The sequence below is a fragment of the Gobius niger genome (genome assembly GCF_951799975.1).
Source record: "Gobius niger genome assembly, chromosome: 19".
Lineage (NCBI taxonomy): Eukaryota > Metazoa > Chordata > Actinopteri > Gobiiformes > Gobiidae > Gobius > Gobius niger.
The window spans coordinates 16067240-16080411 of NC_136870.1; the positions used below are offsets into that span (position 1 = coordinate 16067240).

The following is a 13172-nucleotide window of genomic DNA, read 5'->3' on the forward strand; positions in this document are numbered from 1 at the left end:
ATGTGCTTCTGTTGTTCATGAAGACATCGTAATAGTAATCGGTGATACAAACGCACAATAAATTATGACACTCAAATCAGGACAGGAGGTTTTCTTCTTCTCTTGCAGACTCTCATCACTTATAAAAATAAATACAAGCACATTTATTTAGGACCAAAGATGAGACACTTTTCAATTCATGGTTAAAAGCATGCTGCTGACTTTCACACGGGACATACAATGAATTATACCCCCCATCCCACCCCTTGCAATTGTTCTCCTTTTGCCAAACGTCCCTCGGTAGTTTACAACACAGATCCAAAATGGTGTCTATGACCAGTACATTCCACCTATTTGTGTAGAAAAAAAAGGCTTTTGTTTGTCATTGTTCAAAGGGCACGCTTCCAAAAGCTGTAATACTGGAGTTTAACACCGTCTGTCGCTTATTGTTCATAAAGTTGGTTTGAATGGACTTATTTACATATTTGTTTGTTTACCCTTCAGTACAAAACAAACAGCAGCATGTTGTAAAACACAGATTTGGACAAAGACAGGACAGACCACTCACCTCAGCACAGCCAACGACAAGTATACAAATTTGTGATCAGCGATATTTTTATTTTATTTTCGATTTCTAAAACACCAGTGTCTCATGCGGATTACAAAGTGGCTGTTATGGCGTCGCTGTATTTGATATTGAGTTTGCGGAAACCTTTTTGTTGCATGATTTTTATCCACTGTGAAACAAAATGAGGTCTTAAAAGCAGGATCTCGGCTTTTTGTTTTGTTGTTACTATTCTGCAATATGTAAAGCGTGATCAATCTGATTTCCCTGTAATGCTGACGACAAGCTGCATAAAAATGTCTTTACTTGATGCAGACTTGATGCTGAATAAGTGACTTTGTATTGTCCCACTACATTTGAGAAATGACTTGGAGTGATATTGAGATTGTTTAAGTCTGAAGGCCTAGAGCAGGGCAATACAGCAAAAAAAAAAAAACTAAAACAAACAATGAAGACCTTTTTGCAATGGCAGGAGCAGGCAGTGTGGCTGACTTGTCTTACCCAAGGACACAAACAGTACGGGGAAATCAGATCGTCCTAAAAGCGGTGCGATTTCTTTATTTTTTGTTGTTGTAAATTGAAAAAACTATGAAGTCAGTGCCATAAAATATACAAACAGTAACGGATAAAGGTGTTAAAACTACATGTTATTTAAGTGATTCTGGCAACACTGTGCTAGAACTATCATCATAGAATATCATACTATATATTTACAGTACAATGTTACTGTCAGCATTTTGTTTTCTGTATATTATATCTGTAAATATTAAATTTCTCCCTTTCACTATATACACAACACGTTATGTACAGGCACTATTTACAAAGCTGTCGTCAACGGTAACGCATTCAAACGAAAGACAATGGGAGCAGCACAGTGAGTTTGAGGCCAAAGTGTAGCGGATGCACCAAAGCAAAGTCTTACAAATCCCGACAGGTCTGGAAAGGCCCGTCTCAAGGCAAACCACGAGCCTAAGCTGTCGATATAAACTAACCTCGTTTGTCGTTTAAGTTCATCCGTGACTCGAGTCTGGTCCCACGTTCAAACCGGGTGAAAGGATCCACCGTAGAAGTATTTTTAAATATATTGGTAGAAATATTCTCTTCAAAATACACTTCTGAGTCAAGAGTTGAATAAATGTTTCTTAAAAATCATGTTGGAGCACAGCGTGGATGATGTGGTGAAGTTAAACCTTTACTGTAACAGCTGCTCCTAACTCCTAAAAACAAACTTTCCTTCACATTTTAGTCTATTTTTGTGTGTTTTTTCGCTCATGATTATAATTTTTTTTTAAAGATACATCTAAATTATAGCTAAGTCTGTGTCAGTGTTGTACTCTCTTGTTAACGTGCATTATGAACAATAAATAATCAGCTATGCCTGGATGATATCAGCTGTAAAATTCGTGAGATGATTGCGGCAACCTTTTGCAATCTGGCTTTTGTATATAAAAAGGTGGCTTTACCCAGAATCCTTTACTCTCTGCAACTACATGCATAAACACTCTGGGGTTGTTGCCACCACAGTTTAGTGCTCAAGCTTTCTATGGACACCCCTGAGGAAAAAAAAAGAAAAAAGGACAAAGCAGAGATGGCAACATACAGTAGGTGATGGAGATGAAGATGCTTAACAGATGGGTCTTTCCTCTCAGCAAAGAGCACTTGGTCCTCACAGCAGTTAAGCCCAGTATGTGTGGCTTTAAAGGCAATATTCAATCTGTGTGATTCAAATAAGGCAAACATAAATAAAAACAATTAAAAACGTACGTGCCGGAGATTAAACCAGCAAAATGTAAGAGTCTGTGACCAAAACGTCCAGGACAACGTTGACGTCTTGCCTGTGAATCCTTCTTCTGGGCGTTTGATATTTCAATAGAGTGGAGATGAGGTTTTAAGCAGCTAAAGCTAAAGCCGGTGTCGTCATAGCACTGTGCTCTCGGACTCCTCCTCCTCCTCGGACTCCGCCCCCTTGTGGCTCGAGTCGAAAAATGTCAATGAGTTTCTAAAGTTCGAGATGTGAGGCATGTCGAAAATACTGTCCAGCTCCATGTTGATTACCGGGATCTCCAGGTTACAGAAAGAATCTAGAGGAAAGACGTTTGCAAGATGGAAATGTTAGTTATAAGGACATGTTGGGAAGGGCTTTGAAGATAATAACTGGAACTTTTGTGTCTAAATGGTTAAACTAGAGGTGTCCACTTTCTCAAGCCAAAGATGACCTGAGGAAGTTTTCTTAGATCGATTATGTTACAAATCATTTAGGGAGGTGTTTCATTGAAAGGCCCCACGACAAAATGTTTGTTTTGAGGTTATGGTGGCAGACAAATCATTAAAAATACCAACTGGGGCACTTTGGGCCAATTTATCAAGAAGATTGAGGGCCAACAAAAACTGGTCAGAGCCCCCTCATTTGGCCCTGAGCCTTTATTGGACACCCCGGTATACACACAAGTGTTCACATGTAGTAATCTCAACTTTGTCAAAAGGTAACGATTGCAAAAAACATACCCTGTTAAAATTGGTTTTAACATCATAAAAATGCCCTCAAATCTACTTTCTGTGCTTTGACAAACTAGTATTGACACTCTGACTTTGTAGTTTGTGCGAGACATTGTCAGCTAATAATACACTGTTGCCATAACAATATATTAACCTCAAGCAAACGAGAAATCAGACAAGAATGTGGTGTTGGTTTAGTACTATGCATATTTATGTACTCGTCTGGGCATCGGAGGCTCGTTTGAGGCCAGACTTAGCACATACTGTCGTTCTGTTCCTGAGGAAGACACTTATCCTTCCTTAGAGACACCAGTTCCAGAAGGACATCAGCACAAATTAAGGCAAACTACTATGACACAGGTTTGCTCTGGCAACCGCGAGACACCAAATGAATCTGTACAGTGCGTACCCAATTCAAATGTACCTGCACTGATTCAAAATAAATGACACAATAGATCATAGTTGCAATGATGACATCCAGGGTATTGGAGTGATGGACCACTAGTTACTGCACAAACAGGACGTGTTGAGGGCAATGGGGCACAATGTGGAGTGAGAGTGAAGGAAAGGAGGGAATTTTAGGAAATTTTCTGGATGAAAAACTTAAGTGTAAACCAAAAAACAAGTCCTGGGTATAAAGTGGATGGTGAATAATTACTTTTTAAGCCATGCATTAGTCTCAGGCGCCATGCACAGGCTTAAAACCATGTTGTTTTAGGTAAGGGGTGCACTGAACAGCCACTGCATGGAAAACTTAAACTAGAGTCAGGCAACCGCTGTGCTTTGTGTCAGAAGAAGACTGATGTTAAAAAATAAATGAATAAATAAATATTTGATCATGAATCTGACACAAAACACTATTGACAACTTGACTCTACTTTGGTCGTGCAATTTATTGAACTGGATGTGGGGCCAACATGGCGGAGGAGTTGAAGGGTGGGAGGAGGTGAAGTACAACGCCTGCTTACCCTAAACTGAATCACACTGGTCTCATACCGCTGGAGGTCAGACAACAAGAGCAGTGACAAAAGGGGACAGTTACAATTTGTAGAAATATTTAGGCAAAATAATCGACTGTATACAAAGCAAAAAAAAAAAAAAAAAAAGTTAGAGAACTGGATTTGATTGCAGTCAAATTTGCTTCGTAGCCCTGTGAAGCAACTCCTGTTGTGATATTGTGCTATGCAAAACAACTTGATTTGATTCATGGTCTCTACAGATTTAAAAACATCATTTTAATCGATGCGTTGACAAGGTTAATCCTCCTCATACAAATGTGTGATTTCAGTCATTTCACACCACAGTGAAGAATAACTGCCCTGTAGCAATCTCCATGATAATATTAATGTCTGTTTACAGCTTAAATATGTTTGTCATTGAACTGAACAGTGACAGTCCTGGCTGTAATTTACATTTTAACATCAGACTGAACACCGAAATATGAACTGAATTAAAGTTTGACCATGGGAATAGGGTAATTGTTGTTTGACATAAATATTTGCATTCTTCTGATAACAGAGTTAATTTAAATGTTTGATTCAATTGTGTTTCCCTCTAGAGTCCTAGTGTAATTGTGTCGTAAGCAGACACATTTTACTGATGATATAATAAATCATAGTTCATGCAATGTGGTTCTGTTCTCACCTGTGGACATGCTCTCTCCTTGTGATAGACCGTCCAGCAGCCCGGCGGAGTGGTCTAGAGGTTGCGGGCTGGTCCCGGGGGTGCTGGGGGGCTGTGGTGGAGGCAGGTTGGGTCTGTTTCGCGGAGGCTTAGGCGTGGGTCGAGCCTTGGTGAGTGTCCCGGCCAGAGAGGGCGGAGAGGACAGAGAGGGCGTGTTAGCAGTCTGGATTTGTATGGGGGATCCTATAGTGGCATATCCTTGGGGGTAGCCGAATCCGTACGGAGAAGGGGTGCTGGGGGGAGTGGGGGACAGGCTGACTGGAGAGGGCTGTCCTGTCGACTGGTCTGAGATGGCTCCTGTCTGAGCGTACGGGGGCTTAGGTGGGATAGGGGCTAGCTTCTTGGCTGTCGAAACAAAATAGGAAAAGTTAGCAAATTTAAAAGCTCTGGGCCAGTCTTTCCTCAAATGCTAGCATAATACTTCATCACCGACATTACCTCTCCTCAGTGAATGCGGGCTGTGATCTGAGTGCTGAATCGGGCCACTAGAGGTCACTGTTCCCTGGATCCCCTTCTGACCGATCACTGGTGAGAGCTCCTTGTTCTTCAGAGTGCTGAGGAGGACATAAACCAAACCAATGAGACAAACAACACTGTGGATTCTTCATCTGCGGCCCCCTTTCCGATGTCATGTCTGCTTCGGTAAATCTCCCATGTATTCAAAGTGGCAGTCCACGTTAGTGAACATAGACATGGTTGCAGTCGATTGAAACCAGTGTTTTTGTGTTGCTAGGATAGTTTCTGTAAACATTGTACTCTTTGGCAACACATTAACAAAAGCTATGATTAAATCTCTCGATATTGTCAACTATTTTACACTAAACAAAAATGAACAGAACAGATGAGTGGAGACAAAAATTTACCTGAAACCATATTAATACAACATTATCGTGAGAAATTTGGTTATTTGTACATTTCCTTAAAGGCCCCTGGAGCCCAGATATTTGATGTATACAAATTGTCACACATTTTAGATTGATTGATTGATTAATTGTATGTATGATAGAGTTAATTTCATTTTATTGACAAAATCTTGAGGTAGCATCAAAATAGCATGGCCCATCAAATGGAAGTAGCATGGTAGCTAACAGTGCAATAACATGGTTTTGAACCTCTTACCCCCCGCCTGACACGAGCGCATTTTCTCCAGATTGGCTTTACCCAAATCTAACCCAATATTTTGTCACTTTTTGAAGCATTTTTGTTGTGTTTTGGTCTTTTTTTTAATGCTTTTTCGTCACTCTTTTGTTGCATTTTTGTCACGTTTTTGTTGCTTATTTGTCATATGTTTGTCCTGTTTTTGTCACTTTTTTGTTGCTTTCTGGCAGGATTTTGTTGCTTTTATGTTGCTTTTTTGCTGGTTTTCATCCTCATTTCAAGAATCTTCAGATTTGGGTAAAGCCAAACTGAAGAAAATGGTTCAGGTGGGGGTTAAGAGGTTAAGGTAAGTACAGAGCAAATGCGTAATAGTAATATGACTAAGCCCAGCCTGAACAGTATAAAACACAGTAAAATACCAGGAAACGTGGTTAGTATTTCTTTTCTTGTTACAATATGTTAAAACGGCAGCAAAAACCCATTACCCCACTAGCTACCCCACTATTACTATGCTGTAAAGTGCAACTAAAACTGAAATAAATGAAAAAGAATTCACCCTGGCCTTCACTTCCAGTGTTTCCCTCCAAATGACTGAAGCTAATTAAAAATCAATTGTCAAAATGAACAGATTGAAGCAGAAGCTTTAAACAAAAAGTCAAGCATAAACCGAGATGATGAATTGATGTTTTTCACCGTGTAGCGCCTGAATGCCAATGAGACATGAAGGTCAAAGCAAGTCCTTACCATCTGCCTGTTACTTTAATATGAAACATGGACGGATGAATGAGCGGGCTTTACATAAGACTTCGATGAAAACAACGTAAAAAAAAAAGACGTAAATAATTGATGATTTCTTTCCATGTTGTTCCCTTTGTTCTTAGGGTCTGGTCTCGTCCCGCTCGGCTCCGGCGGGTTATGACTCATTAACGCCCACTTTATACGTCGTTCACCGAAAGCCCCTGAATTTCCTTTGTTGCCTGGTAACCGGCTCCGGAATCTCCCGCCAACATGGAAAGTTTATATAGGTTGCACAGGCTATTAAATTAAAAAGATGGATGGGATAACAAAAGGTGGCATCTCCTAATGAGCATTGATTAAGGTTGAGCGACAGGTATCTCTACACAGGAAATACGAGACGCGGGAGAAACTCAATTCACTCAGTCAATCAAGGGGCTTTCGCTGTCGTCTGTGGGCTGCTCTTGGTAAACAGAAATAAATAAATTGTTCTTTCAGCTCAAATTAAGTTCATTTTTTTACTTTCTATTGCATAAGGTTGCTCAAATTCTGCTTACATGTTGTCAAAATTAATCACCATCCTTTATATATTTCGGTATACTGCAGGGAAGACATTTATAATCCAACTTAACAAAGAAAATGTGTTACGCTAGCTTCGTTAAAGGGATTCTACGGCGTTTAAACATGTTAAAATTAGGTATTTCCATCCCCCTACATGTTTCATGTACGTGTGTAGAATGAGCTCAGACGTATTCACCACAACTGCCTCTAAAATCCTGCACTGTCACTCAAAAAGTTGTTACTTCAGCCCCAAAGTGCCGTCATGCACGAGCTTAATATAGAAGGTGCAGTTACACGTATGACCTGAGGTGGCAGTAGTGAGTATAAAATGGCCAACTTGCATCTAGCCCCTTTAAAGGCCCTGTAACAGACAATGAAAGGGGGCGGGCGATAACTGAGATCCAAACACATCCCTAGCTTTCCAAACACATTTCTATATCTCAATTCTAAACTAAAGAGTATATAAGCACGTTTCACAGCTTCGAGGGAACAAAGTTGAGCTATAAATTCATGGTACTGCAAAGAACAACTAGCATGTCAGTTCATAATCGACAGAAATGCTTTATGATTTTTCCCCACAATATACTCAAAGAAACACAAATTCCATTGCACTACAAGAAAAATAAATCCGGTACAGGGCCTTTAATTCTCTAAACAGGGAACCCAGTACAACATGTTCAGATAAACAAAGAAGAGCCATGTGTGTTCAAGAATCTTGAATGTCATTGTTACAGCTTTTGTCCTAAAACCCTGCGGTAAAAAGTTTTTAAAGCTTTGCTCCAGTTTTTGTTTGTGTAGTTACCTATTGAGCCTCACGCCTCTGTCTTTGGTACAGGCACAGGCAGACCACGGCGGGGGGGCGGACAGGGGGGTGCTGGGGGGTCTGGGAGGGCAGTTGGGGAACAGATCGTGGCGTGTGAGAACGAGCGGAGGTTTGATATAGAGGGTCGACCCGTTCGAATCGGAGGTGGGGGGCGCATGCAGAGGCTCGGACAGGGAGCTCTGTTTGGGCAAGTGCAGGGAGCTGGGCTTGGGGTTAGAGTTGACGTCTAGCGAGCAGAAAGCGGAGGAGAGCGGAGGGGGGCTGAAGACGGACCAGCGCGGAGGAGGGGACGGGCCGGGCGAGGTGATGGAGTCGGGGTTAGGGGCAGCGGGGCGCATACTCGGGGGTGCGCGGGCGTAGAAGTGATGCTGGTGCGGGGCGGAAAAGGCAGAGCCAGAGGAGGAGGAGGAGAAGGAGGAGGAGTAAGGGTAAGGGGGCGGCGGCCTCTCCTCGTCAGGGGAGGGGTACGTGTAACAGGAGTCCGACCAATTCGAGGACGCATCATCCGAGCTGCAATGATAGAAATATACAAGCGGTTTTCAAAGGGGACAGGGCCATTGTCAGATCAAAGTGGAGTTAATTTTAAGACAGGAGTGTTTGGAAGGGGGGTCATTCAGATTGTTGACAGGGCATAGTGACAAGGGGAGCTAAGTGCTTTGGGGATTTGTTTGAGTAAGGGAAACATAGCACCAGGCACACAAATAAAATATAAACAGTCATGCTTTCAAAGAGATGACATGTAGTTACTGGACATAGAGTCACATCACATACTAGTTTGAATGGCGTGTTAGGGCAGTGATCGCAAGCCACTCCAGCAAATATGAGTTATGGTAATGAATTCACAACACAATGACAACATGCAATCTGTTAACATGAGGAAAACTAATAGCAAACATGCAGTCAGAGGTGGGTAGAGAAGCCAAAGTATTAACCGAAGTACATTGAACTCACTAGTAATGAAATAACCTATGGAGGGGTTTCACAGTGATGCAAAACGAGATCACTGCGAGGATAAAAAGTCTCCAAAATGGCACCCGCAAATGAAACCCATCCATAAGGCAGTCAAAGGCGGAAGAACATAGAAAGGGAATATACAATACCACAAAGCTGCTTTCCCTTAAAGGAACAAGCCACTGTTTTTTCCATACTGAGATGTTGCTAACCGAGCTTTGATGAGTTGATGTGTACCTGTCTGGTCTTTTTTTACGCGTGCGCTCAGTCACGCAAAAAGACCAAAGCTGTTGACTGAGCGCACGCACAAAGACCAGACGGGTACACATCAACTCGTCTAAGCTCAGATAAGAACATATATCAGTCTGGAAAAAGTTATAACACAGTCAAGAATGGATGTTTTTAACCAGCACAGATCTCCAGAAACATGCAAGTGCACAAAAGGATAATAAAATAAAAAGTGTTAGTGGGTAACCATAAAAGCCTGCATCTGGTTGTCAGGGTTGGGCCGCAGCATACGGGTCGGGAAAGTCTTGTGTGTGCGGACGGGTGGGGGGGGGGGGGGGGGAGTGTAGGAGTTTTGGGGCAGTGAGCGTGACAAGGCCATAGAGACTGGGTGTATAGGGCCATACACGGCTTACCTGGCTCGGTCGCTGCTATTGGGCGGAGGGGTTGGGGAGGGGGTGACTGAGCGCTCGTCGATGGGCGGGGTGGGCGGGTGCACGTGGGGCGGCGTGGACGAGCATTTACGCGAGCCCCGGCGGGACACCCAGGAAGTGTCCATCACCCTGATACCCATGCTGCGGCGGGACAGAGAGGCACAGCCGGTCAGCTTTGAGGACGTCACCGGAGCGGGGCCAGGGGGAGAGGAACGAGCTTGTGGTTCTTGTTACTCTACTCTAATTTCATTTGTCATTCACACATTTAACTGTTAGTGTGCAAAAATGTGGAGTCAAGCGTATTGGATGGAACCGCTCCTGTTGTTTACAAGCTCAATTAAAAAGTTTCTTTCCGAAATGATTTAAATCGTAAAGCCAAAATCTTGTCTGCTTGAGTATTTATTGCTCGGTTTGCATTTAAGAGTGTTCCCTTAACAGCCAAAGTATTGACAGTCTCTAGCTATGATCTACTAGGTGCAGCTAATTGCAGGGAATAAAAGAGCGAGAATTTAACAATAAACTCCAGCAAGAGGATATAAACAACATAAAATGGCTAAAAGTTGCACTGTCATTTGCTCGATGTGATAATGATCGGAAACAGGTTGTAGATGGAGGTATTTACAGTCTGGCGACTGCAACTCAAGAGTGGTTTGGATGAAAGTGAACAAAAGAACTTGGGAAGTGAACAGAAGGGTGCATGAATGAATGAGCCCTTACAACAGCGTCAACATTATCTAGTCAACGCAGCGATGAGGCAACAAGAGGCTATTGTACCGAACTAGTCTATCCACTGTGAAGAGACCCGCGAAGATGCTACTTAAAAACACAAAGAGAATAGACTGACTTATTACATTGTCAACCATTTTAGAAGCCAATGAACCCTTGAGACAAAACATGGGTGAGAAAGTCAATAAAATGACAACAGGAAAGGATCTGTACAGTACCTTTGGATCTTCCTAATGCTGCGGTGTTAAGAGACAGAATAAAGAGACAGTGAAGATTGAGATAGAAAATAAAGGTCTGCATGCTTTACGGCAGGGATGCGACATATCTGAAAACATGCATCAGCTGTGTTAAGTATTCTACCACAGACACTATGAATGAAGGCATTAGGAACCAGAGACAAAGCTGGGTGAAAAATTACACAACTGGGCGAAGTCTAAACTAGGACCAATCGAGGTCTAAATCAGATCCTATATCAGGACTATAAAGTACCAGAGAATAGTGTTAGACCGATAAGAGACTACAGCAATTGTGTATTATGATGACGGATTGTGTTTATTGGAGTATTACTTTTGTTATAGTGATCATCCTTCAAAGGAGTAGCAGCAGACTGGACGTCCTGGCAGGAGCAGAGGGTCAGACACGACTCATGCTAAGTGTAATGAGCGAAGCAGTTCCAGGGTGAAGTGTGTCCTCCCCGCGGCGCTCCAGCCGATGTCGCGCAGAGTGTAAATTATTGCTCCATTTAGGCATAATTAGGTCAAAGCTTCCCTAATGGAAACTGAGAAGCAGGCGGTGTTTCACAGTCACTTTGGACGTCTTGTTCACAGCTTTGGACAGTGTGTTTTGTACAAAGCAAAACAACATGTTCTGCTGCTGATCACTCACGGGGATTGCATCATTTTATCAATAGCATTTTTCCCATCAGTTTGGTACTTTAGTCATTTTCAGTCCAGCTTTGGTCCTGCTTGATCAAGTGGTTGTGCTGCAAATGCTGGTTATATGTGCAGTTAGGCTACTATCTCATGTAATATTCTAAGCTTATTTGGGTATGAATTACGATAACGATACATTAATCCCCTTAATAGCAATATGTAATTTGAAAATGCAAATTAAGATCTTTCCCATAGCAAATCTCAATGTAAAGCTCCTTTAGATTATTTCAGAAAAGACCCAGTTATTGAGTTTTCAGGAGATTCCCATCCCTGAGCTCTGAGGCAGTCCAGGGGAGTATCTATTCAAAGCCAGTGCTATTGATCAGACCCACTCCTGGTTTAATTAGCCTGGCCTCTCCTCCCACTCCCCGCTGCGCTGATAACCCCTGAGGTGTATAAGGTCTTCACACACAATGAGACAGATTGAGAAAAGTGAAATAGAGAGAGAGCTTTGAACTAATCCCGCTTCACAGCCGGAGCACCGTGTATATTATTTTCTTGAACAAGCTCAGACAGAGGGAGATTCGAAGCCACACCGAATCATTTCTCTTCACCTTTGCACTTAAGTCGTCTCGCTCGTGACACTCGCAGCGCACTTGTAATAGAGAGACATCCAACTCGACATACCTGACCCTGACGGAAACTAGTTGGGCTGAAATATTAGACTTGTGAAAGAAAATTGCGTAGACACAAACATGCCAACTCGGCTGTCAGCTGGGATCCACCCTGACGATGACAAACGGCAGCTTCAAACCTGATGTGATTTTAGACTTTGTGCCAGCGTTTTCAGACTAAATGTGTATAGACATAATAAGAAATCATCAACCAGTGAAAACCGCCTACCCCTAGTCATTGGTCAACATATAGTCTTTCTAGACCACTTAAAAGGTAATCAATTTTGGCAGAGGAACAAATATAAAATGTAAATAATTCCTATGAGCTAGTTGTAGTATGGAAGCATTTTCTCCAGTTTGGTTTTACCCAAATCTAAAAGCTTCTTGAGAAAAGCGTCCAAAGAGCAACAAAAATGAGAGGAAATGAGGATGAAAATAGAACAAAAAAATGAAAATGACAAAAAACAAGTGGCAAAAATGTGACAAAATTTTAACAAAAAAGTGACAAAACTGTGACAAAAAGTGACACAAATGTGGCAGAAAAAAAAATGAAAAAGTGCCAAAAATGTATAAAAAAAAGTGACCAAAAAGTGACCAAAAACGCAATGAAAAAGATTGTTTAGATGAGTTTTGTAGGTCTTAGCTTTCAAATGAGGCCCTTTCGCTGCTTACATCATCAGTGACCTCAGCTGGAGGCAGGAAGTGATTAAGAAAAATAAGATTACCTAAAACTAGTGATTTTAAGTGTAAAACTACAACTAAAACTATGGTCCTGTTGTGGCTTAAGGAGCCAGAACAAGAGGAATGACATTTGAGACGACAAAATAATAAATGATCTGATATTTCCAACAACAGTTAGACATTTGTTTACTACGTTACTATAACAGCTACAATGGAAATAGATAGGAATCTAGTTTCCTGCCTCCAGCTAAGCCCGGAATGTTTACAAACAATTAAAAGGTCTATAGGCTATAAATGTTTAGATTTGGGTAAAGCTGAACTGGACAAAGTGCTTGGGTTAAGAGGTGTATGTTTATGTGCAAATATGTCTTGTGTCTGTAAATTTTCATTATTTGTTGATGGTAAATTAATAAAAAAAAATATAAAACCCTTTTCAGTTCACACCCAGTAACGAATTTCACATCGGCGTGTCAACTTTTTTTCCACCCTTAACTGCCACTTTGAAATGTCAGAATTTGACACCCGCCATATGAGCACCCATGGCACACTCCCTGTTTTTGGCGAGCCTCAGATCTCATTCATAAAGCCGCTGTGTAGCATGTAGTAACTGTAGTACTGTGTCAAGAATACCTTCCCTCTCACTCACAATAGCTTTCGTAAGTAGCTTTG

At 41.8% G+C, this 13172-nt stretch overlaps 1 protein-coding gene and 1 long non-coding RNA gene across 5 annotated transcripts in view; one reads left to right on the forward strand and one right to left on the reverse strand.

Moving 5' to 3' along the window:
• The window catches only part of LOC306978484, a 71351-nt gene that overhangs the window by 19660 nt on the left and 38519 nt on the right, over positions 1-13172 (forward strand). The window lies entirely within an intron of this gene.
• Positions 1795-13172, reverse strand: part of LOC306978475 (rho GTPase-activating protein 44-like) — an 84163-nt gene continuing 72785 nt past the window's right edge. The window contains exons 17-22 of one of the 4 annotated variants that reach the window (XM_079577013.1): positions 10495-10512; positions 9533-9691; positions 7920-8450; positions 5162-5277; positions 4685-5068; positions 1795-2625 (exon numbers count right to left, since the gene is read on the reverse strand). In XM_079577013.1, coding sequence (XP_079433139.1) covers positions 2462-2625; positions 4685-5068; positions 5162-5277; positions 7920-8450; positions 9533-9691; positions 10495-10512 — 1372 coding nt within the window. In that variant the 3' untranslated portion in view covers positions 1795-2461. Of the gene's footprint in view, positions 2626-4008; positions 4039-4684; positions 5069-5161; positions 5278-7919; positions 8451-9532; positions 9692-10494; positions 10513-13172 lie in introns of all 4 variants that reach the window. The other 3 variants (XM_079577012.1, XM_079577010.1, XM_079577011.1) reach the window with 3 other exon arrangements.